At 35.3% G+C, this 22854-nt stretch overlaps 1 protein-coding gene across 2 annotated transcripts in view; it reads left to right on the top strand.

Moving 5' to 3' along the window:
* The window catches only part of LOC131064820 (probable protein phosphatase 2C 71), a 76144-nt gene that overhangs the window by 26612 nt on the left and 26678 nt on the right, over positions 1-22854 (top strand). For both annotated transcript variants that reach the window (XM_057999091.2, XM_057999089.1), the window contains 3 exons: positions 6393-6474; positions 10410-10497; positions 11383-11546. In XM_057999091.2, the coding sequence (XP_057855074.1) occupies positions 6393-6474; positions 10410-10497; positions 11383-11546 (334 nt within the window). The remainder of the gene's footprint in view (positions 1-6392; positions 6475-10409; positions 10498-11382; positions 11547-22854) is intronic.

Here is a 22854-nt window from a genome sequence, read left to right as displayed (position 1 = left end):
ACGTTCACAGCATAAGAAATATAACTGAAATCTCTGCATAAGAAATACGATCATATCTCGATCGATAATAGATTAGAAATACTTGAAACATGAAATGCATATAAAGATGATTATAACAAGTTCAATCAATCATGATGTCTACCATTAGCTTGTAGTCTTATCGATAGAATAGATGATTGAATGAGAGATGAATGAAGTCTCTCATTCAATCATTTATCTTACTGAAGCTACATAGTCTCTCTACAATTTTAGACATCATTCAAAGTTAAACAAAAAAAAACAAACTAGTAGGGTTTGATTTTTTTTGAAAAACTAAAGATTCTTAAAAAAAATAGTGAAAAATTCAACAAAACTTGTCAAAAATAGTGTTAAATCTTGTTCCAATGACTCAAAAAGATATTTGACTACTTAGGAATGGTTTTCTATTCATCTAGATGCAACAAAAAATAAATAATATGTTTTAAAAAAGCATAGAAAAAAAATCAGAAAACCTACATGGGAATCTTATTTTTCTTGAAAAACCACCTCAAATCCACTTGAAATCCACCTCAAATCCGCTTCAAATCGATGGAAATCAGTAGTCAAGTGTTTGGAAGAGTTTTTTTCCCCCCCCAGCAAATTAGAACACCAAAAATGATAAATAAACTTTAACTATGCTGTTTTTTCCTAATATACACAGGCGGCCGAGTTTTTAACTCGGACTCGCTGAGTTTTTTGCAAAATCTCGGCAAGTTTTGCTTGCGAGTAAAAGTCAAAATTAATCGCCAGGCAAAAAAACTCAGCGAGTTTTCAAAACTCGCCGAGTACTCTGTGAGTGGTGCAACTATGCTCTCAACTGTCCTGATTTGGTACCAATCGGTCCTCTGTATGTTAGTCCTACATACTGATAAGCCTAGACAAGTAAGTATATGATGTATGAGCCCATGTAGAAAGTCTTCGTTCACTCAAGCCTTCTGAGTTGCAAATCAATGTTGTTAATGATGATTCTTGCCCAATTAATCCTCTCTTTTCCTAGTGACACGATCTCCATGAAGTAGAACATCCAAACCTCGAAGTGAAAGGTGTTTGGGATCTCGAAGACTCGGCTAAGAAGTGTGACTAAGTCAGTGAATTCTTCCTTGAAATCGATCCTATGGAGCTTGTTTGGGAGTTTGGTTATACTTTGCCTCCTCTTCAATAACCAATACTTGTTGATTATCCCTTGACACCTGTCTGGATCATCATCATAGACTATCTTTGCACCATCACTGCTCTTATATATTATGTTCTTGAATTGAGGTATATGAAAGGCCTCATTGATTGCTTCCTCGGAAAGGTAAGCGATCTCTCTTCCATCTGGTGCCATAATCACTCTCCTATTGGGATCATAATGTCTAGCACATTCAATGATGAGTTCATTGCATTGTACTGTCAAAGGGAAGCCATCTGCCTTCACGATGCTGCTATCCATCATCATTTTGGAGCATCCTGTTGGTTTGGTCGTATATAGTGGACTTTGGAACTTCGTCATATCAAACTTGGCATGAATTGGGATCGCCTATATTGCCCCAATATGATATGATCTTGGACTCCATGATGATGTTCTTTGAATCTTCCTTGATGAGGGTTTGTCTTACTCCAGCCATCTTGCACTTGTGAGAATTGGCTAAGTTAGTTTCATGAAATGGCATCTACTGGCAAATAAGAATCAACCTCTTAGGCCAAGAACTACCTAAAAAATGATAATTCATCAAGAACTCGCAATATTGCTTAAAACCCTAGGCTATACAACTAACCCCTAATTTAACATGATCATCTTAGGCTAATAATAATTCCTTCAAAAGCTCTAAGTTGACCAAAATGCATAAGAAAGCTCTTATAATGAAGATTATACAAGGTTAATAAAAAATCTTAGATCAGCATAACACATAATTTAACTTCCTCTCCAAATGATTGAATAGACCCATCTCAGACCTGGGATCCTTCCAAAACACACTGATATATTAATTTGATTGTCCTTTTGGGTGGATGAAACCGTCCTCTTTGCAGTGATCAAAATGGCTGCAAGTTCGCTGATCAAATTAGGGGTATTCACTGCCTGTCAAAGTCGTGTAAGCTCTTGAAGTCGCTCTTCTTTCAAATCAGAATGTGGATCGCTGTAGCTGGGTATAAACAGTATCGCTAACCTAGAGACAATCTGCTATGAATTTGCTGTGATACAATGACAAAATCAAATTCGCCACCCAAAATAGACTAATCTGCTGATCAAAGGGAGCTCACTGGGCAAATTCATTGTGTGTGAAGATGAATTCAGAGTCTTCAAATGAAATCGCTGTGTGTAAAATCAGAATCGCAACTCACTGCTGTATCTTTTAATAGTCACTCTTCACCAATAGATACGATGTTGCCTGTAAAGTCGCTGTAGGTGAAGATGCATTCGCTGTCCTTAATAAGCAATTTGCTGATCAAAATGAGTTGATGGCAATCTGACAGAGAGCTTAGTCACACGTATGAAGGCAATATCTATTTGAAATTGATCAAATGCAATGGTCAATTTTGAGCTTATAGCTGTTTTGGAGGGAGGGGGGGGGTGGGATACATCATCACAGCATTTGACAATTTCATTTAATGATCTGCATTGCAAATTAAACAATAAAGTGTTTCGATCATAATCATTTAATGTTCTCTTAGTAAAATGAAAACACCATATTTGCAAAATCGCCATCTTTGTGAGTCGCCACCCACATCAAATTCATTGGGGTGAATATAAGGTGCCAGTCCTTAAATATTTGTAAATAAAAATCGCCTGGCTTTATTGAATCCATCAAGATGTATTGATCAAGCCCTTTATTGCCATTATATATTAAGCACCTCCCTTGCTTGGTGACATTAAATGCAAAGTCATTTAATAAGGAACTTCGAACTTTGCTTCGAAAATCATTAAATGCATTCACCTGGTTTTCATTGTTATTGCCTTAATTGCATTTCACCTATATAGCAATTTCACATTAAATGTAATGCTCTCGCAATTGATTGGATTATCTTGGCATTGCAAATTTTAAATGCATCTCATAGAGCGCACCCCATTCAGCACATGTGGTCTGACCAATCTTGGCGAGATAACATAGAACTTTGCATCCCAATTCACAATCTTCATTAATGGCGTAGCTTGGAACTTTGAAACTTTTCACTCCTCACAACATTAAGGGTATCGATTCTAAATGTAATATGGAAATTGTATTCTGGAAGCCCCATTGTTTGTCACCTTTTTCATCTTATTCGAACTAGACATAATAAAAAATTGGTTTCCTTCATACCTCATTGTAGTCAAAGACAGAGTGTTGTGAGCAATGACAGGGTGATTGCAAGCAATGACATGGTGATTGCAAGCAATGACAAGGTGATTGCAAGCAATGACAAGGTGATTGCAAGCAATGACAAGGTGATTGCAAGCAATGACACAAGGTGTTCAAAGCAATGATAGGGTGATTGCGAGCAATGGCAGGATCATTGAAAGAAATGATAGGAGTGATCATCCTCATGCCTTAGACAAATTTTTTGATTTTTCAAATTTTAAAGGTGAATCGCTCTAATTCAGTTCATGCTGGGCCATCAAAAGAAGACTTTGACACTTATTACCCCACACTATGACAAAGCAAAGAGGGGTCCCCATTTAAGATGGGGCAATGTGTGATTTGGTCAGAACACAACTCAACCAATACTTAACAACACATTACAACACAGAAGTACAAACATCAAGAAACATTGAGAATACAAAGAATATAGTTCAAGGTGCATAAGAGACAAGACATTGACTTTTATACGTTACATTTTACAAGTATACTGTACAATGTTCCTAGATGTCTCCTAACCATTCTAAGATCTATTTCCCAACTGTGTAGTCAACCAATTACCTCACATAAGAACAAGGAAAAGCTCTGTGACCCATAAAACATACTACCTCAATAGGTAGTATTAGTGTCATGCCCCTGCCTTGTAAGACAGATCGCAGGTTAAATAGATGATAATTATGCCAATAAATTAATGGAAACTCAAAGAAGGCTGACCTTACAAATAATCCTAGGCAACATAATTAAATGGAAATTCAAAAGGGCCAATTGAGTTTATTATCTTTGCTAGCCGACCTGTTTGGTGTTTGGGTTAAATTAAATGTATTTTGCTAGGGCTGACCTGTTTAGAAGGGCTGCAACCTTTGATGAAGAGATGTTATTTGAAAGGTATAAATAAGAGGTATTTGTGGATCATTCAGCATCGATTCATGGCATATTATTCCTATTCCAAGAGCAGATTTGCAGCAGAAAAGAGCAGACTTAAAGCAGAGATAAAGAGCAGATAAGAAAGAGAATCAATGATCAGGTGAATCAATCTGAGAAAGACAGATCGGTATCAAGCATCTCTAGCACATACATCGATCAAATCTAAGGTTCAGTTCATATAACAGAAATAGTAACTCTTGTGGTATGCGGCATGATGTAATTCTATATATAATTACTCACATATAATGATATGTATGCAACCTAATGATATTATATTATTATATAATCTCGTATGTATAGAATATAGACAATAATGTGGACTCATATATTTGTTTAAATGTTGCAAACAACCATGATAGGGATAGTGAGGGAATACAAGGAGGGGAACCGTTATGAGGTCCTCTTCTAAGCACACCACCTCATGGTGGATGATTGATAGTCCCATGAGGCCAAGGGGGTGCAAGGTGTGACCTGCCCTTTGGCTTAGAAGGAAGGATACTCTAGGCATCCTTTTGTAGTTTCCCCTCAAAAGTCTACCATGGTTAACTATTGGGTTAAGGAGTCCCACTCATAGGGTCGAAAATAAGGGTTGGAAGAAGAGGGAGAACTGCTATAGAATTTCTCACTAGGTACACCCCCTCATATGGATGGGGAAAGGCCATATGAGGCCAAGAGGGATGGTATATCTGCTCTTGGGCCTAGGGATGAGGATCGATTCGGGCACCCTATCATGCCTCCTTATCCGAGCCCTTTTATGGTTGAACTCCATTAATGAATTAGGTATATCATATGAGTATGATAATGTTCCTAAACCTAGTAAGAAAGATCTATGCTTTGATTAAGATAATGTTCCTAGTAGGGAAGATCTATTTTTTATGGATTATACTTTCCATGATTATCTAACATGATTGCAGGGTCTCAACCAGGATCTATCTTGTTCAACAATTTAAATTGGTAAACGATATCTCGAACTCTATTCAATTCTTGCTTTACTTGGAATTGTGATTTTAGGGCAAAAACTAGGGCATTTACAAAAGGGGACATTACAATTAGCTTGCAAGCTTACAAAATAAGCCACAGGCCTTCATTTCATAGAATATCCTTACTGTAGTGATGGAAAGCGACTGATAATGCATAAAATTCAGCACAAATGTTATTCTGTTAATTAGGAAAACCACAGGGTGCAAGAGAAAAGACAATCAGTGAGGCATCATCAATTGTGAAACAAACAAGAAGTAAGGTTAACAATTGTCAGGGATTGCTATTAAACTGTTCAGAATAGGGCTGATGCAATCGAACAAGTCTTGAATGCCAATTACATGATAAGAGAAAACAATTTTCTACACAAGCAGTAGTAGCATACCAACACAGCAAAGGGAGCTCCTAATCAGTGATGAATTTTACTGAATGAACTTGCTGCCTTCCGAGCACTGGACTACACATCTGGGCAGCCAATGAGATGTGCAAACTAGTTAGGTTTGGAATCCAGAGGGCTGTAATAATGCTGGTCAAGCCACTGGGAAGGGGCACTGCACCAATCCCCAAAACACCAGCTTATACCTTTTCAATTAATCTATTGTTCATTTTTTTCTTGATCAAGTTTATACTGCAAGTCAAATAATCTATCTTTTTGATAATCTGTTTGTGTCTTTCATTCTGAAGAACTTGATTAGGTACGCTTGAATAACTTTAATTTCCTTGAAGGCCCATGCATGGGCCCTTGTGATCTTTCCCCACAAGCATGCACTATGAAGGGGTCTTTATAACTCTTTTTACTATCAATATAAACTTGTCATTATTAAAACAATTGATTGTCTGTAGAAGTGGAATAAGATTAATGCATGAGTTAAGCTATTTATTTTTACTCTTTGTTCTTGAAAATTGAGAGTCAAGACATTTGTTAGTTTGTTCTAGGTGGTTACCCTCCTTATCTCTCCGTGGTGGTTGGACTTTCCTTGTGAACCAAGCTTCTAGATGTGCTTGTACTTGCATAAAATTTGGAGACCCAACATTGGTTTTTGGAGCATGATGAAAACATTTCTTAAACCATATGTAAATAATAATATAGATAATTCTGAGAGCATTTGAGAGGTCTGGTATTAAAAAATATCTTATTAAAGTTTACTTGAACCACAGGGATGAAAAAAGACTGGACCTTGAAGGACAGGGAGATTTTAGTCTTCTATCTGGTGCTGTTATGGTTCCACATCCCACTAAGGTACTAACAAGTGTGTTCCATGCTTCTTTTGCTAAAGGACGATATATTTTTAACTTAGTCATGCACTCTTCCATATTATTAATTTTAAATTGTTTATAGCTGACAAATAATTTTTGTCGAACCCTATGTTGTCTGGAGGCCAGACATCATGTTGTTGAAATTTTTTTTTCACTGCTGATGCATAGTTCTTCATTGCTGCTAACACACATTGATTATCATACAAGTTTCAAGATTGGAATACAAACATTATGCCAGAAAGCCTTGGTTCAAAATTAATTTGATCATGTAATAGAGGTGTGGTTGTATTTTCTATTTTCTCTGATATTGAATGATAATGTAGTCTAATTGAAGGTATGTCTTTATGAACTTGAAAATCATCTAAAGAAACAAGAAAATAAGAATGGAGCTTAAATTGGAGTTGTATTCTGAAAAATTGAACTTTCTATGCTCAAAGGAGGGAGAGATGGAGGAAGAAAGTGAGGCATTGTCCCAGATCTTCCCAAATTGCCCTTTGGGCCACATCAAAAATTTGTAAATGGTAAACCTTTGTTGATATCAAGCAAAGGGATATTTTTTAATTTTTTATCGTAATGTTTGAGAGCTCCAAAATCTGTTTTTATGAATGGCATGGTTGTAAACTGGTAATGGTAACAAACTATTAACTGTATATTGCTTATTAAATTATAGTCTTTCAAACAGTAAATCAATAAATAAGGGGCATTTTAATAAAATCTGATTTTTTTTCAAATGTTTATGTCTTTGCTATGCTTGTGCCTATTAGGATATTAGATTATATAGATAATATTAAATATGTAAATTGTAACTCTTGTTACACTTGTCAGTTATCTTCTTTTGTAATCGCTCTTTTGTAATTGCCATCATTACGGCTATTGTAATAGTAAACTATATTTGGACTATTTTCAATAATGCAAGGCCCTACTTTCTTCTCAGCTCATTTTTCTGTTTATAATAACATTGGTATCAACACTATGTTTAGTCTTGAGATAGAAGTCAGGAAGAGAAGGTTGAGGGTGTGGGAAGTTGCTGAAAATTGTGAATTACAGAGTTCTTGTGGCTGAAAAATTGTGAGGTCGTAGATTGAAGGTTGTGGGTAGAAAGGGCATGGAGAAACTATAGTCGTGAATTGCTAAGGTTGTGGGTGGAAAATAGCAAAGAGCTTGAATTTCAATTTGTAGTCGTGGGTAGGAGTCACCATTTTTATATTTTTTTTAGTTTTTTGTAGTTGAAAATCACAGTTGCGAGGGCACTCAAGAAGCAAGGTCATAGACAGAGCTGCTCTTAAATTTATTACCGCTTCATCATAGATCATTGCTAGTGATGTCCCTAGCTCAAGATCCATCTTTGGATCTTGCTTCTATGTATTTGGTCATGTGGATTCAATCAAATTTATAGTTGAGAACTGAACTAGTTCGGGTGTATGGCTCTAGATTCGTAAGGTCCTTAGAGTGCTGTAAAATTTATAAAATTCCCTCACGGAGAACCATTGAAAAGAGAAGCTTTCCCAACCAACTAAAAAGGATAAGTTGATAATAGAAACATGGGGGGGTAGTAACATCTTTATCACTCATTTATCTTACATGTGTTATTAATTTATATTTTTTCACATCTATAAGTACAATTATATGCATAGCTGAACTACTCGCCAAAACCAAAAACTCACCAAGGCCTGAAAAAAAAATCAGGAAAAACTCGGCCGATACTCAACAAAAAACTTGGGAACTTAAAAAATTGCTTAAATTTAATTAGAAATGCATTTGTTTTGCAAAATTCAATGAGAAGATGCATCCCATGAGTCAATAAATGAGAACACTAAAGAAACAAGCTGAGTCTAGATATATTTAAACACAAAGTGGGTGCAAAATCGCATCCTCATGACGAATGTTGATGGCTGGAAGCAAAATAGTAAATAGTTTTTGTAGAACTAAAAGTAAATAAATATATACAATTACATCTTCCTCTCCCCAGCTCTAGTAAAAACTAGGGGAGAGGTAGAACTAGAGGGTCTAGCCCTAGAAGTCTGCTATGAGTGTGATTGTGCCTCCTCGCTTGGTATGACTAGCTCAGGCTGTGGCTTGTTCTCCATCTTGGATGTAGCTCTGCCTCTAGCTGCACCTAGCACTGGCAATGACTCCTCATCCTCCTCAATGTCATCTAGTGTGAAACCAAATCCTCCCCCCTCCTCCGTAGCCTATCTCTCCAAAGTATTGATGTCATCCTCTGTAAACAATGGAGGCTGCTCCTACGATGTCCAATTATTGTAAGGATCTATGAAGATTATATTGCACAAAGACAAGGTCATGGAGGCGTTTTTGAGCTAACTTGCTCCTCTTCTTCGTGTGGATGGCCTCAAACAAGCTCCAATTGTGCTCACAACTGGATGAACTACAAGGCTGACATAAGATTTTGAGGGCAATATTTAGATTTTGGGTATTTCCACCCCAACTTTGCCACCAAGCATCTGCAAAATAAAATTAGGTTGAGGGTAGCACCCCTCACAGGGGTCTATTGGTGAAAAAGAGAGGGGTAGAGAGACAGGTCTAGATCTTGGGGGAGAGAGGAGAGAGTGAGATTTAGAGTGGTAGAGAGGGGGAGAGAGGAGAGAGTGAGATTTAGAGTGGTAGAGAGGGGGATAGAGGAAGAGTGATAGGGAGATAGATAGGTCTAAAATTCAGGGTAGATAAAGTGAGTGAGATAGAGAAAGTGGGAGAATGCTAATAGGAGCATACTAATTACTGAAATTTGACTAAGTCTGAAAATTTAAAAGATCTTCTAAAACCTAGAATTTGCATTATAACTCCTAGAGATCTGAAACCACTCTCAAACATCCTGCCAATGTATACATGAAATATAACCTAAAAGAATAAGAAATCAATATGTTTTTTTCCTTTTTTATACTTAAATGTTATATTTCATGTATATATTCGGATGAAGAGAATGAGACTGACTTGAAAAAAAAAATCGATGGAAATCAGTTTGCAAGTGTTTGGGAGTGTGTTTTTCCCCTTCTCAGCAAAATACAAGACAAAAAATGATGAAATGAAATTCATTTTTGTGGGCGAGTTTTTTTCACTGACTGGCGAGTTTTCGGCGAGTTTTTGCCAAAAACTCTACGAGTTTTTCTGGTGAGTTAAAGTCGTAAAAACTCGCGAGGGAAAAATACTTGCAAGTTTTTTAAAACTCGCCAAAAACTCGGTGAGTAGTCCAACTAGATTATATGCACCAACTAAAATTAGAAATGTGGATTTTCAAAATGCCGAGCCCAACATGGTCAAATTCAACATTATTCAAAACTTCAAATCTTTTGAAACCCTATTAACAGCGATTTCCAATTGTGCGATGGAAGTGGGGGGAACGAGCAGTAGCCAACCACATATATTTGAATGTACTCATCAAAGCAAGGCTCGTGAATTGAGTGGTTAATACAGATGCTCATGAAATCTTGTGAGAAAAATATACTGATGCTTCATGCACGTGATTAACATTTAAGATGCAGTGAAAAGCCCCAGGTATTACATTCAAACATATATATGTTGCAAGGGAATTATGCACTTGTTCTAGCCATTTTAACCTTATAGTTCTGATGTTACCCAAAATTGCCACCATTGCAACACTGACTTTATTGTTTGACTGTCTTACATATCCTTTATGATTAATGCTCACTAAACAGATAGATATTATTGCATTTTAACCTTCCTCCAATTTTATTACTTTTGTGGTCTTTGTTGAAAGATATTTTTGATCTCTTTATATTCAGAGTTTCTTGTAACAATGCATAAGCTATAAAGTAAAAATGCTTGTTTATAATTGGGATACATTTCTCAAGTTTTGTGAACAAAAATATGTAAATTTAAAATGGCATGTGTGAATGAATCATATGTGTAAAGTTATTATATTTGCATATGGATTTTTTTCAGGTTTCTACTGGTGGCGAGGATGCTTACTTTATTGTGTCCAACCATTGGTTTGGGGTTGCTGATGGTGTTGGCCAATGGGCACTTGAAGGTAATCTTTTACCTTGACAAATCTACTGCAGAAGGCCATGACGAATGTTGTTTGAATGCAATCTGTCAGCACTAAACTGACATAGAAATACAATCTGTCAGCACTAAACTGACATAGAGACATCTGGTTTAATAGATTTAGAAGATTGCAAGTTATTGCTTGTTTATGTCACTCTGCATTTTGAAAGTGAATGCTGCAATGGTGCTTCTTTATTCACATGCTATCAACAAATTATCCTTTTGCCTTGTCGATGTATGCTTGTGAATTATACATGGTCTAAATTGGGAAAGAATTTACAGAACATGGTAGGATAAGTCAAAATACTGACATATGGGAATGTTTCTAGGATTACTTTTCTTGGCTTCTGTTCAGGCCCAGTGTATGAGATCCATGTTTGGAATTAACTTTAAAGATTTAATGCTTCTGCAGTCCATAATTATTGCAAGAAAGAAATTTCTGAAGGAAACCAGCATACATAGTTTTGAAAATTGGATTAATTTAAACTTACGTTCTTATTTTAATTATCAACTTTGGAATCCTATTCATGAATACCAATATCTGAACCTTCTACTATAATGCATAAAACATGAAAGATATGAAAGCAGTTACTTTTTTAGGGATCAACATCTTGCTTTAAGAGAAATAAGGTTTTGATCTTATAATAGTCATACAAAAACCACCAATTTTATTTTTTTAAATAGATTTGACCTTACACAAGGTATTAGCGCTATGTTTCGATGCTTTTTAGTTTTTATGCCCTTCTGTAAACTAGTTTTATGCATTGTTCTATTACTTTGTATATTTCCAGTATTTTAAGATGCTTTACCTAAGAGTTCTGTCGTTTATGATGATAGAATCAATGAAACTCAAAATTGGTGATGACAGGAATCAATGCAGGACTATATGCTCAAGAGCTTATGGAGAATTGTAAGAAGCTTGTATCTGAAGAAAATTCGAGCACCAATCCAAGACACATCCTTGTGAAAAGTGCTATGGAATCCAAGTCTCCAGGCTCATCAACAGTATTGGTAGCCGTTCTCATTGGTCAGGTATTTGTTTTGGGCAATCCTGATTTCCTTTTACATCAATATTTCCCATTCTTGAAAGCTGTTTTGTTTGCATCAGGAAGCAAAAAGAAAAAGGTAAAATAAGCAAATGTCTAGGCTAAACAAGGCTAATATTATATTATTAGATGTAATTATTCATGAAGAGACACAATGAAATTTTATATCTAAAATATGATAAATCTATAAGAAGAGATTTGCTGTACGTAGATATTATGTATGTAGAGAAGGTAAGAAGGCACTGATTTGTGTTGGCTAGGACGGTTGTTTGATTAACCATGATACCAAGATATGGTCATTATGAAATACTATTTTGTTTTCCTAATTTATGGGATTTCTAATACCACATCAAGTAGTTTGGTTTTGATGTATTTTCATTGTTTTAACTTTTACATGTAGGATGTTCTTCTGCGATTACTACATAAATATGTATATGTAGCTATATTCTTAATCAAGATAATCCTGGTCAAGGCTAAAGTAGCTTTCCCTCCGGTATCAAAGCCATCTTAATTACAAGAGTATAGTGTAAAATGGAATATAAAAGATGGGTGAGAACTTGTGGAGGAATTTGAACAAAATTTGTAATTGTGACAAATAGGTCATAGGATGCCATCTCAATATGATTAAAATCTTAATCATTGAATTGAGAAAAATATTGTAGAGTCTCAGATTCTCAAGAATGCTTCTAGAGCTTGTTATGCAAAAATTAATTTACACTTTGGACCTAATGGTTTCAGAAGTTCATTTGTTAATATATTCTGGATTTCAGGATGGAATAGCTGGTAATATCTCCAAAGCATTGAGCAGAGATACATTTGAAAGGTTTACAGCATTGCTTCATAGAATGAAAGAGCATCCAGACTACAGAAAGAAGTAGATTACAAAGAACTCTAGAATCTGAAAGTAAGGAAAATCTTAATCAATCTAAAGCTGCTACATCCAAACCATATGACCCTAGTAAAAGGGACAAGTAGCAATATAAGAGAATGTCCCCTCAATGAAAGCTCTAAAATCAATGCCTATTTTGTTACGATAGGATGCATTGCATAACTTTAGTGTTTATGTTTTTTGTTCTAAGTGCAGTCTTCTATTTTAATTTTTTACGGTTGCAGTAGCATTTAGAAGGTTTAGAAGAAATATTTGTTTGAAGTTCAAGTTAGATAACAAATTGTGAATGAGGCTAAAGGGTGAAAATCTCTAAGAAGTAGATTTTCTAAAATCATCCTTATCCATGATGTCAAATTCATGGAGTGCTTGTGTGCTTTGTGGTCCCCTTACGTTATGATTATTAGCCAATGTGCCTTATGATTGTTCACCAATGTAAATACTACATTGAGTCAAAGGTCATAGAGAAATGTCAAATCATGGAAAATAGTCATTGTGTTCATGACTTGAATATTAAAAATTCTTGTTTGGTGAAAAATTCTACAAAAATGAAGTATCTAAACAATATTACACTGAAATTTCCAACTACATAAAATTGTGATTAGTTGTGGTAATATGGAAGGTCGTTATCACAACTCTGCAAAAATCATTATATGGTATTGCAGATTTGTTGTAATTCTTCAGGGTTGCATGCCCAGAAAAATGTAAGCTGTATGTGGTAATGAGTTGATCAGCAAGCAGAGTCGTCTAGAGATTATTCTGGAAATGGATTGCTAGTAGTTAGAAGCTACAATAGTGGGAGACAAACAGTTATGTCTGATAGATCAATGCATAAATATTTGACATACTATAATTTTAGCTGGGAGAGATTGGAAGAATGAAACTTACTTTTTTATAAAATTTTAAGAAATAATGTGAAATATTTACAAATGTGACTCATTACAAGCAACTGAGTACAAAAGGGATGGAGATTTAGCTACTATAGATCAAGTACATTAGATAACAACATATATATATCAACACTAGAAGTCAACTATGGAAGTCCAAGAGTCATTGCTTAGATCACCACATAAGATGTCACTTTGGGGATTTGAACTGGGGTTTTGTCATGCCCCCGAATTGATATTCTTAATCAGCGAACCAATCTAGGCAATGAAATTGTCTTATGCAGTAAGACATCACAATTTCATGGAAACAAACGTTATGGTTCAATCGTCCAATACATATCGGGCTTGCAATCACCTAATTCATATCGGGTTTGCTTGATGTTAAAGGATGCAATGATCTTGTTCTGAAGTTATTATTTAATTCACATGGATTAAGTGAATCAGTTCGATAAGATTAAACGTGGATTATGAAATGGGCAGCAGTTAATTGTAGAAAGGTGTCTCTTCACAAATGACATAACCGAAGGGAAAGGGCATGTTACTCCAGCATGGAAGAAGAGGTATAAGAAACCATTCTAATGTCCAAGAGAAGACATCGAAGGATTGAGATCTAACATTCAAGTTATTAATACTCAGGCAGTCCGTTTGCAGTTTGGTATGAATTTTCCGTGCAAACATAATAAGTGCTGTAACAATATTTATATATCTATTTCTGCATATTCATGATTTACCATATACTGCTGATATGATTGCTCATATATGTCATAATAATATAAATCTGATTAGCAATACTGTGCAGTTAATTTATCTCATGTAAAATGTATATCTTCATATGTTCTGATTGTTTTCAGCCAGGATAAAGGAAGAGAGGATTACAAGTAGGGGAACGGTGTTGGGGTCATCTTCTAGGTACGCCACCTCATAGTACATGACCGGGGAGTCCCATGGAGCCAAAGGGGTACAAAGGGTACTGCCTTTGGGCTTTAGAAAGGATGGAATTCTAGGACACCCTATTGTGAATGGTCCTCATGCTCTCTATCATGGTCAATGAGTGCATTAAGAATGTTCAATCATGGAGGTAGGATAGATGTGGCAAGATTCTTTAGGATAGATGTGGATAGATGTGACACCTTACTAGGTACTCCACCTCATATGGATGGCATGGGCCACATGAGGCCAAGGGAGGGATAAGGTCTGCCCTTGGGCTTAGGGTAGAGGATCTCTAAGACACCCTATGTAGTCATCCTATCTTAGCTCTTTTATGGTTGAGCCTTCTTAAATTTGTTTATGCAGTCTTGTGATTAGATCTATATTTCTGATATATTTGCTGCGTTTTAATTAAAGAGATGTATTTTATTAATTATGATTATGAATAATTCCTAACTTGTTTGCAGGGTCTCAATCAAAGTGAAAAGGTATTCTCTAACCCCAATTGTTTATTTGGAAATTGAGAATTAGGGCAAATTTAGGGCATTCCCAATCAGGGGACATTACAGGTTTACATAATGTTTTAGCTAATTGAGCTCAACCCCTTTGACAAACTTAAGTTTTCTTTTATATTCCTAATCATTTGACAAATATTCTTCTCATACAAGCATCAACATGGGACCAATACAAGCTTTTGTGAGCACAATCATGAGACTAATATCAGTTCCTTTTGAGCAACAACACTAGAAACCACCTATGGAAAACCAAGAGTTACAATTTAGAAATCCACTTATTTAGAGAAGCCAATAATGGAAGACCAATAGTCACAACTTAGAATCCATATCAGATGTCCCTTTGAGATTTGAACTCGGGTCTTGTTGATGTGTTTTTTATGCATTTCATACACACAATCCTCTCTTGAACAAAATCCTCTCGAATTCTAAACTATGTGATCATACAAGGTGACTCCTACTATCAGGGGTTGACATGTGGATAACTCAATGGTTTGATGTGATATTGCTGGAATCACAAGGGGGACTTATGTTGCTTGAACCTGTTAATGTTAATAGCTATGGTCGGACTCCTTCAGGGCCGACATAGCAAATGCAAATGTGTAATTGGCCTATTGGCCTTACACATTTAACTTGTTCGACTTTTATACATTGCCGACTTTCATATTTATATTGAATCGGTTTGTTAACTAAACATAACTAATATATGTTCCGCCACCTTGGAAGATGTATTAATAATATTATAACCGATTTCTAGTAAAGAGATGTGATGGTTTATAAGAAGACGACTATTGAGATAATTGTGTTGATTGGATGCACACTTGATATGGGTATATAGTTCGGTTCCCTTCTCACTTCCAAGGCATTGAATTATACACACAACAAGCAGATCGTATTATCATCCTTCAGAAGGTCGATATCTCTCTTTCAGCAGTTCGTGTTCTTCTTCTAACAGATCGACTACTTGTTCAGCAGCATGCTCTCATCTTCAAGACATATCAATTGATATAGAAATCAGATTGATCTAGATAGATCATCATACAGCATTCCTACAGCAGTGCGAATTGTATACAGCAGTCTAGGAGAATCTATACCATCATATAGCTTCAAAGTGTGAAGCAATTCTTTGTAAAGATACTTGTCATATTTGAAACAATAGAGACATATTTTGTTGCTGGGTTTTTTCACCTTCCAAAGGAAGGTTTTCCTAGGGTAAATTCTGTGCATTTGTGTTTGAATTATCTCCATCTAATCTGATCACTAAAATTTAACAGAACCTTGCTGGAACGTGGAAGCTAACTTGACTTGGAAAAAGGATAAAAAAATAAGGGTTTAGAAAGACTACGCTACCCCTAAGATCAATGATGACGATGAATGTTACTTAGATAGACAAACTCCTTCGAATCGAGTCTTGCTTCTCCAAGATGACTACAGCTACACAAGACTGATGCAATCTTCTAAGGAAATGCAAGATTTTCATATTGCCAATACATCACTAAAATACTCAATGTTGGCGCAACTTGAACAAGTATCCACAATCGAACTTAGCATAATAATGAGGTTTAGGCTAACATTACATTGTGGCCTACAATAAGCAAACCAAAAAAAGTATGAACCAAGGAATTTATCACAATATCCTCATAAGCATCAACAATAATCAATGAACTTTACTTAAACTATGAGAAGTAGAGATCTGTTGATGTGTTTTTTAGACACCTCTAACACGAAATAAAATACCAAAGGTACTTTACTCTCTCTTGATCAAAATCACCTCGGATGTAAAATATATGATCAACCAAGACGACTCCAAGGTACGTGTGGATAAACTCAATGGTTTGATGTGATAATGCTGGAATCACAAAGGGACTTACGCTGTACATGAATGCTTGAATATTGCTGGAACTTGATCAGTTGATATTGCAATCTTATGACGTTTTCTCTCATAAATTAATTTGAATTGAAAAAAGGACAAAAGAGGAAGGGCTTAGGAAGACTAATCTACTCCTAGAATGTAGGATGTAGTAGATGACTCAGCGAGACTCTACTAGACTTTGCTTTGACATCAATGAACAACTCCACAAAGTGTAGTGTCCCTTCTAGGATCTCTTTTGAATTGCATTTAATTGAGTCTTTTATACTTCTGGTTCTTATGGTCTTGATTGGGAATATATGATGGAAATATTGCTATGTAAGACTTATATCAAGAATACTCCAATAAGTGCCTAATTAGTGAGCCTGAAGTGTTCTATCAGATTGTAATATCTAATTCCTTATTGATTGGTGCCTCTGAATGATGATTTACAACCATGCAATTTACTATTTAGTGATCAGGTATGAAAGAATTGAAGCCTAATTCTGTACGCTATCCTTGATAAATCATGCCATCTCTTTGATATTGTCTCTATCTAATCCACTCTTTTCCATACGTCTTTTACCTTGTAATGAATCTAAATTCTCTGTTATTAACAAGGTATAGTTTTGGACCTTGAGCAATTAAGATCACTGTCCCTGCTTTAGCTTAATGATCATGCGAATTGCTTGGTCCCGAGTCTGATCTAACTTGGAGTTTCTGTTGCCTTTCCTGATATAATCTTGTAATCATGCACCCTTGAGGCTGTTCCTGTTATAACCTTCTTTATGCTTGCACCTTTAACCTTTCAATGGAATGGACTATTACCCTTCATGTACTAGGTTGACAATAGGCTCGAATGAGCACTGCAGATATATAGGAGTGTATTAAACTAATTTTTCTGTGCCTTTTGAAGGACTTATGATTACCATTAAATAACCCACGATGGGGCATGATGTGAGAAGTTGTGTCTCCTTCTACATCCATGCAATAACTAATTTGTGTCTCTTCATTAGCATCTAGTTTGTCATTATTTAATTAACTAATGCAAATCATGCTTCTTCTTCATGAACAGCGATAAGGTAGAGGATAATATATCTAGAGTATTTCCTATCATGCGAGTATGTTGGAGACTCCATAGTGATCCATGCGATCTGTATCATCTTCTTTGACATATATAACGGGTGCTATATAGCCCACTTTTCCTGTTGCTATTTTTTGGCATTGTGATGACAATGATATGTCGCTGATCAAGCTAATGAATTAATCTTTCCAATAACGATAATAATAGATGGGTACTGCTATTGATAAATCCCTATCTAATAAACTTCTTTAATTATCTCCAAGGACTGCCATAAGATACTCATTGATTGCTGTCAGCATGACTATTATATATGACTAGCCGTTAATAAGTTTAAATCTTTAATTAAAACTTATTGAATCGTATATTGACTCTTATCGTCTTTAGGTCTTGAATGGGGACATGACACAAAGCTAGTGCAATCTTCTAAGGTAATGCATATCAACAACATAGACACCATTAAGGCAATGCATATCAATGTGCGAATAGCAATTGAAGTTAAGCTTGAATAAGGATTCTAGTTGACCACGCAAGGCAAGTTTACAATCAGCAAACTGCTAGTAGCATGGATATGCGAATTTCACCATTAATCATCCACAAAATCTTTCATTCAATTAACCAACATTAAAACAAATGAGAAGTAGAGACCATGCAACATGTTGAATCAACATACTAAATTCACCATAACTTCAATGAAAAAACAGTGTCTCTTGCAACAAGATCTTGGTAACAATCTTTACCTTCTCTCCTAATCTACTTCTACTCTAACTTCTAATTTCTAATTGCCTTAGCAACTATTCTTCTACTCTTCTAACATTAGCCTTTACAAATGAGAGCACCGAGCCTTATATAGAGGTCTCATTACAATGAATGGCTTAGATTGATTCAAGATCAATGGCCAAGATCGAAAGATAAAAACTCTAATTAGGGTTTGTTACAACCACCATTACATTGGCCAATGAGAAATGAGGGTAGGTAAGATAAATAATATTTGATGTAGCGCCACGTGTCACTTATTCCCTCCTTGAATGAATGCTGACTTGGAACCCTTTGATTGGATGATGACTGAGAAACCATGTAATGTCCCCTACTAGGGTTTGGTCGATTTTAACCATAATTAATCTATTTTCAAAGTGCTTATGACTTATACTAACTTAATTAATGGTCAAGTCTATCTTAACATGAATCCAATCTGTGATGTTCTATCTTTCTTTAGTGAATCAAGTACTTGCTAACTTACCATACTAAATAATTAATCCTATTCTGATTCATTTATAAATCATTTTCGTATTTATTAATTACTAGTTATATGGATTATCAATAATTTCTAGAAGTACTGTATTAATTATTATTATATTAATATTTATTACTATCAATATCTATATTTACAATCCTTATATTGTTCCTTATTTAGATTTGAGTAGATATATGAGTTAAACAATATTTCCAATAATTTATATGTTATCTAATAACCTATTATATAAATTATTAATTCTACCACTGCCTAAAAGCACTAACTATATTTAGTGGTTGTAAGAGCAGACAAATCTGACATGTGTCGGATCTGGTCTGCCACTGTATACAGAATTAAGAATGACTGTTGTACATATTGCACATATTGCAGTCTATACTAATATTATTAATATTACTACTGAATTCTGCATAAGAATATTATCAAGCTTTATATTAAGCATACATACTAAACACCTCTCCTATGCATATCGCCGAGAATTAGGATGTTACTGCCTGTTACTACCATATTCTCCTTTTGAGCGATCTGCTAGAATAAAAAATAAATATAATCATTTCTCCCCCAATCGATTCTTATTATATAACTTGTGGTTAGCGGACAATTGCAACCATTGGTTGGAATGGGCATGTTCCTTCCGTAATCGCACTTCCTCCATTAACATTGCGTTTCTTCATAACAATATTATGTTTGGTAATACTAATGTTGCATTATATTGATGATTTTATTTATCGATTAGATAGCTTATACAAGTTGCTAGGATTATTATTAACCTTCCTCTGTGCCACGTTAATTGATCTTCTGGCGATTACAATGTATTTATCCATAATCATTGTTCCCTATCGATACTAATTCGGTACCGGGACCTTCACATATGTATGACGATCGATGCTTAGTCGGTTTTCTCCAGCCATGTTGGTGACGGGTCTTCATCGGATGAATCTTTGGTGGTGGTATACGGAAGGAGTTTTGGTATTTAGCATAGCTCGATACTTTGTCGGCAAAGAGGAATCATTTATTGTAGAATTCCCATAGTCGGTAATACCAAAAGATAACAGAGGAAATTCTCTAGAACCATTAAATTTTAATCAAATAATAATATAAAACTTTAAGAATATTATTAGAAAAATATTAATTAAATAATATTATTTAATAAATAAATAAATCTCAAATAATCATTTGTTGTTTAATTATTATATTAATTATTAATAATAATTGCTTCTTTTAGGATACATATAGCGATCAAGGAGGGGACATGACAAACCACCTCAACTTGCATTGTAGACTTAATCAATTTGCCTTGAACATTCTTCATGATGTTTGGAATTCCTTGTGATACTTTGCATTTCATCCTTATGTCAGGGAATGCCCCTTGAACTATTTGTTCTTTGACTTTGAGATTCTTTGATGTAGTTCTTACTTCATAACGTGGAATCCCCTATGCTCATGTTTTGGATTTGTCTTTCCTTCACTTCTTCACCATCATGGTGAAGTTTTCTTCATGTTTGAACTAGTCCTCATCTTTTCTTTTGGAAATCCTTGTTTTGAAATCCTCTTCCAATCCTTGAAATGTTGATCTTCCTCATTTGCGCTTGCGATGTTGCCCTTGCAATATGCTTGTAGAGTCTTTTGAATTTGAACCTTGATTCCTCCTCATAGCATTGTTTGAGTTTCTTCATTCTTGCATTTCGCTTGCGTGTCATCTTGGATTTGATCCTTCATCATTTGTTGTTTTGAAGTGTTGAGCCTTTGGTATCCCTACAAGCTGCATCCTCTTTCACCTCAAGCCATGATCATCGTGCTTACCTTCCTTGTAGCAGACTTGCAAAACAAACAAATATTGAATCAAACACCTATGAAATGAATGAAAGTACTATCAATCTTTTCACCACATGAGAATGGGAACTCGATTCCCTTGGGGACTCATGAATCCTTAATTCCTTTTGATCTTTAATAGCTTTTAACCCTTAATAGAAAATTGAATCCTATGGGGACCTGTTTCATGTTAAATCGAGTCTTCATTAGTGGGAATTTGCTGGTCATAGGGACTACTTTGTCATTGATCCTTATTTGAATTGATTTGTCCCTTGGTGGAGAATTGATGGGTATAGGGACAAAGCATTTTGCACATTCCCTTTCAATCTCTTTGCAAATTTAGTCCCCAAGTGGAGAATCGGCCTCCATAGGGACTATATAGTTCTTATCCTTGTTGCAACTCCTCATTGTTCCCTGAGTGGAAAATAGAACCTAAGGGACTTTGTTCCCAACCTTTGTCCCAACTTGTGATAGGTAATTTGAACAATTAATTTTTCAGAATTAACTTAGGTTCTGATTTCAATTGATTTTTAGCTTTCTAAAATCAGAAAATTAACTTTGATCTCCATTGGGACTTCAAGGATTTTAAACTTTGTTTTGCATTGTTTTGAGTCCCCAAGAGTGGAAAATCATAGTCCATCTAGACTTTCACAAAAATTACATTGATTTTATCATTTTTGCTCAAAATTTCTAAGGCAAAGTGGAAAATTTACCTTAGAAGGACAAATTGACACGTTAAAGCGACTTGACACTTAGGATGACCTTCTTGCAATTTGACAACTTTTGCATCCCGACCAACACCCTCTCATAAGCAAAGGCTAAAACTAGGAAACTACTGTTAAACTATGACAACCTATGCTAAACTAAGACATCTACTCTAAAAAGCGAAAAAGTGGGGGTCCCCATTTGCAAAAGGGTGATGTGTGAAAATGTCGCAACAAGACCATGCAACAAGTTGAAATAGCACACCAAATTCACCATAATCTCAATGAAGAAAGTATTTTACTACAACAAGTCTCGACAACAATCTCCTTTCCTCCTATTCTACTCTACTTGCTACCTGTTGATGTGTTTTTTAGGCACATGCAAACATAGAATAAAATACCCAAAATTATCTTATCCTCTCTTGAGCAAAGTCTCTCAAATGTTGAAGATTCGCACAAGGATCACTTGAGACAACTCCAAGGTTTTTAATATGTCGGGTCACGACATGTGGATACACACAGTTGGTCGTTGTGATTGCTGTTACTGCAAGGGGCCTTACATACCTCTTAGGAGATGAATGCTTAACTTTCAAGGATGGTTTTCTAATGATATACAGTGAGGCTTAGTTACTACTACTACTAGATGCTTATCAAAAAATTGCAAAAGATGAGGGTTGAGAGATACTAAATTATTATTCCTAAGAATGCAAGAATGAAGATGATTTCTAGTGAAACTCTACTACCCTTAGTATTGCCATACAAGAACAACTCTACTAAGGCTAATGCAATCTTCTTAGGAGATCAAACAAATTTCCAATTATTACCAAGCAAAGACACCATTAATTGAACGCATATCAATGTTTGAATAACAATTGAACTTAAGCGCATTTAGGAATTCCTTGTTTACCACACAAGGCGAATTTGCAATCAACAAATTGCTAGTGGTATGGATTATGAGTTTCACTAAGATTCATACACAACATTCTATCATTCAACTTAAATACTTAAATAAAATCTAAAGCTTAGATTGAGAAGATGAATAACCATGCAAATGCTCCAAAGATTAAATAGAAAACACCACACTTCAATGTCTTTATTAATCCAGTCGCAAAGTAGCAACAATTGTTCAAGTCTTTCTCATATATTACAAAATGAAAAAAAAAGTAGTTTATATAAAGCTCCAAAATAAAAGAGTGCCAAGATTGCCCTGAAATGAATGGCTGAGATTAAAACCCTAATTAGGGTTAGTTGCAGCCAAATAACTAATTCCATAATCAACCAATAGAAATCAGGCATGTTTTTGGCATGAACTTTGAGGAAATTTCCTTCAATGAGAAAATGAACACCACATGTAGCTCATAACAAACTTTCTTCTAGAAGCTTG

This window comes from Cryptomeria japonica, chromosome 10, assembly GCF_030272615.1.
Source record: "Cryptomeria japonica chromosome 10, Sugi_1.0, whole genome shotgun sequence".
Classification (NCBI taxonomy): domain Eukaryota; kingdom Viridiplantae; phylum Streptophyta; class Pinopsida; order Cupressales; family Cupressaceae; genus Cryptomeria; species Cryptomeria japonica.
This window is presented reverse-complemented; position numbering and strand designations above follow the sequence as displayed.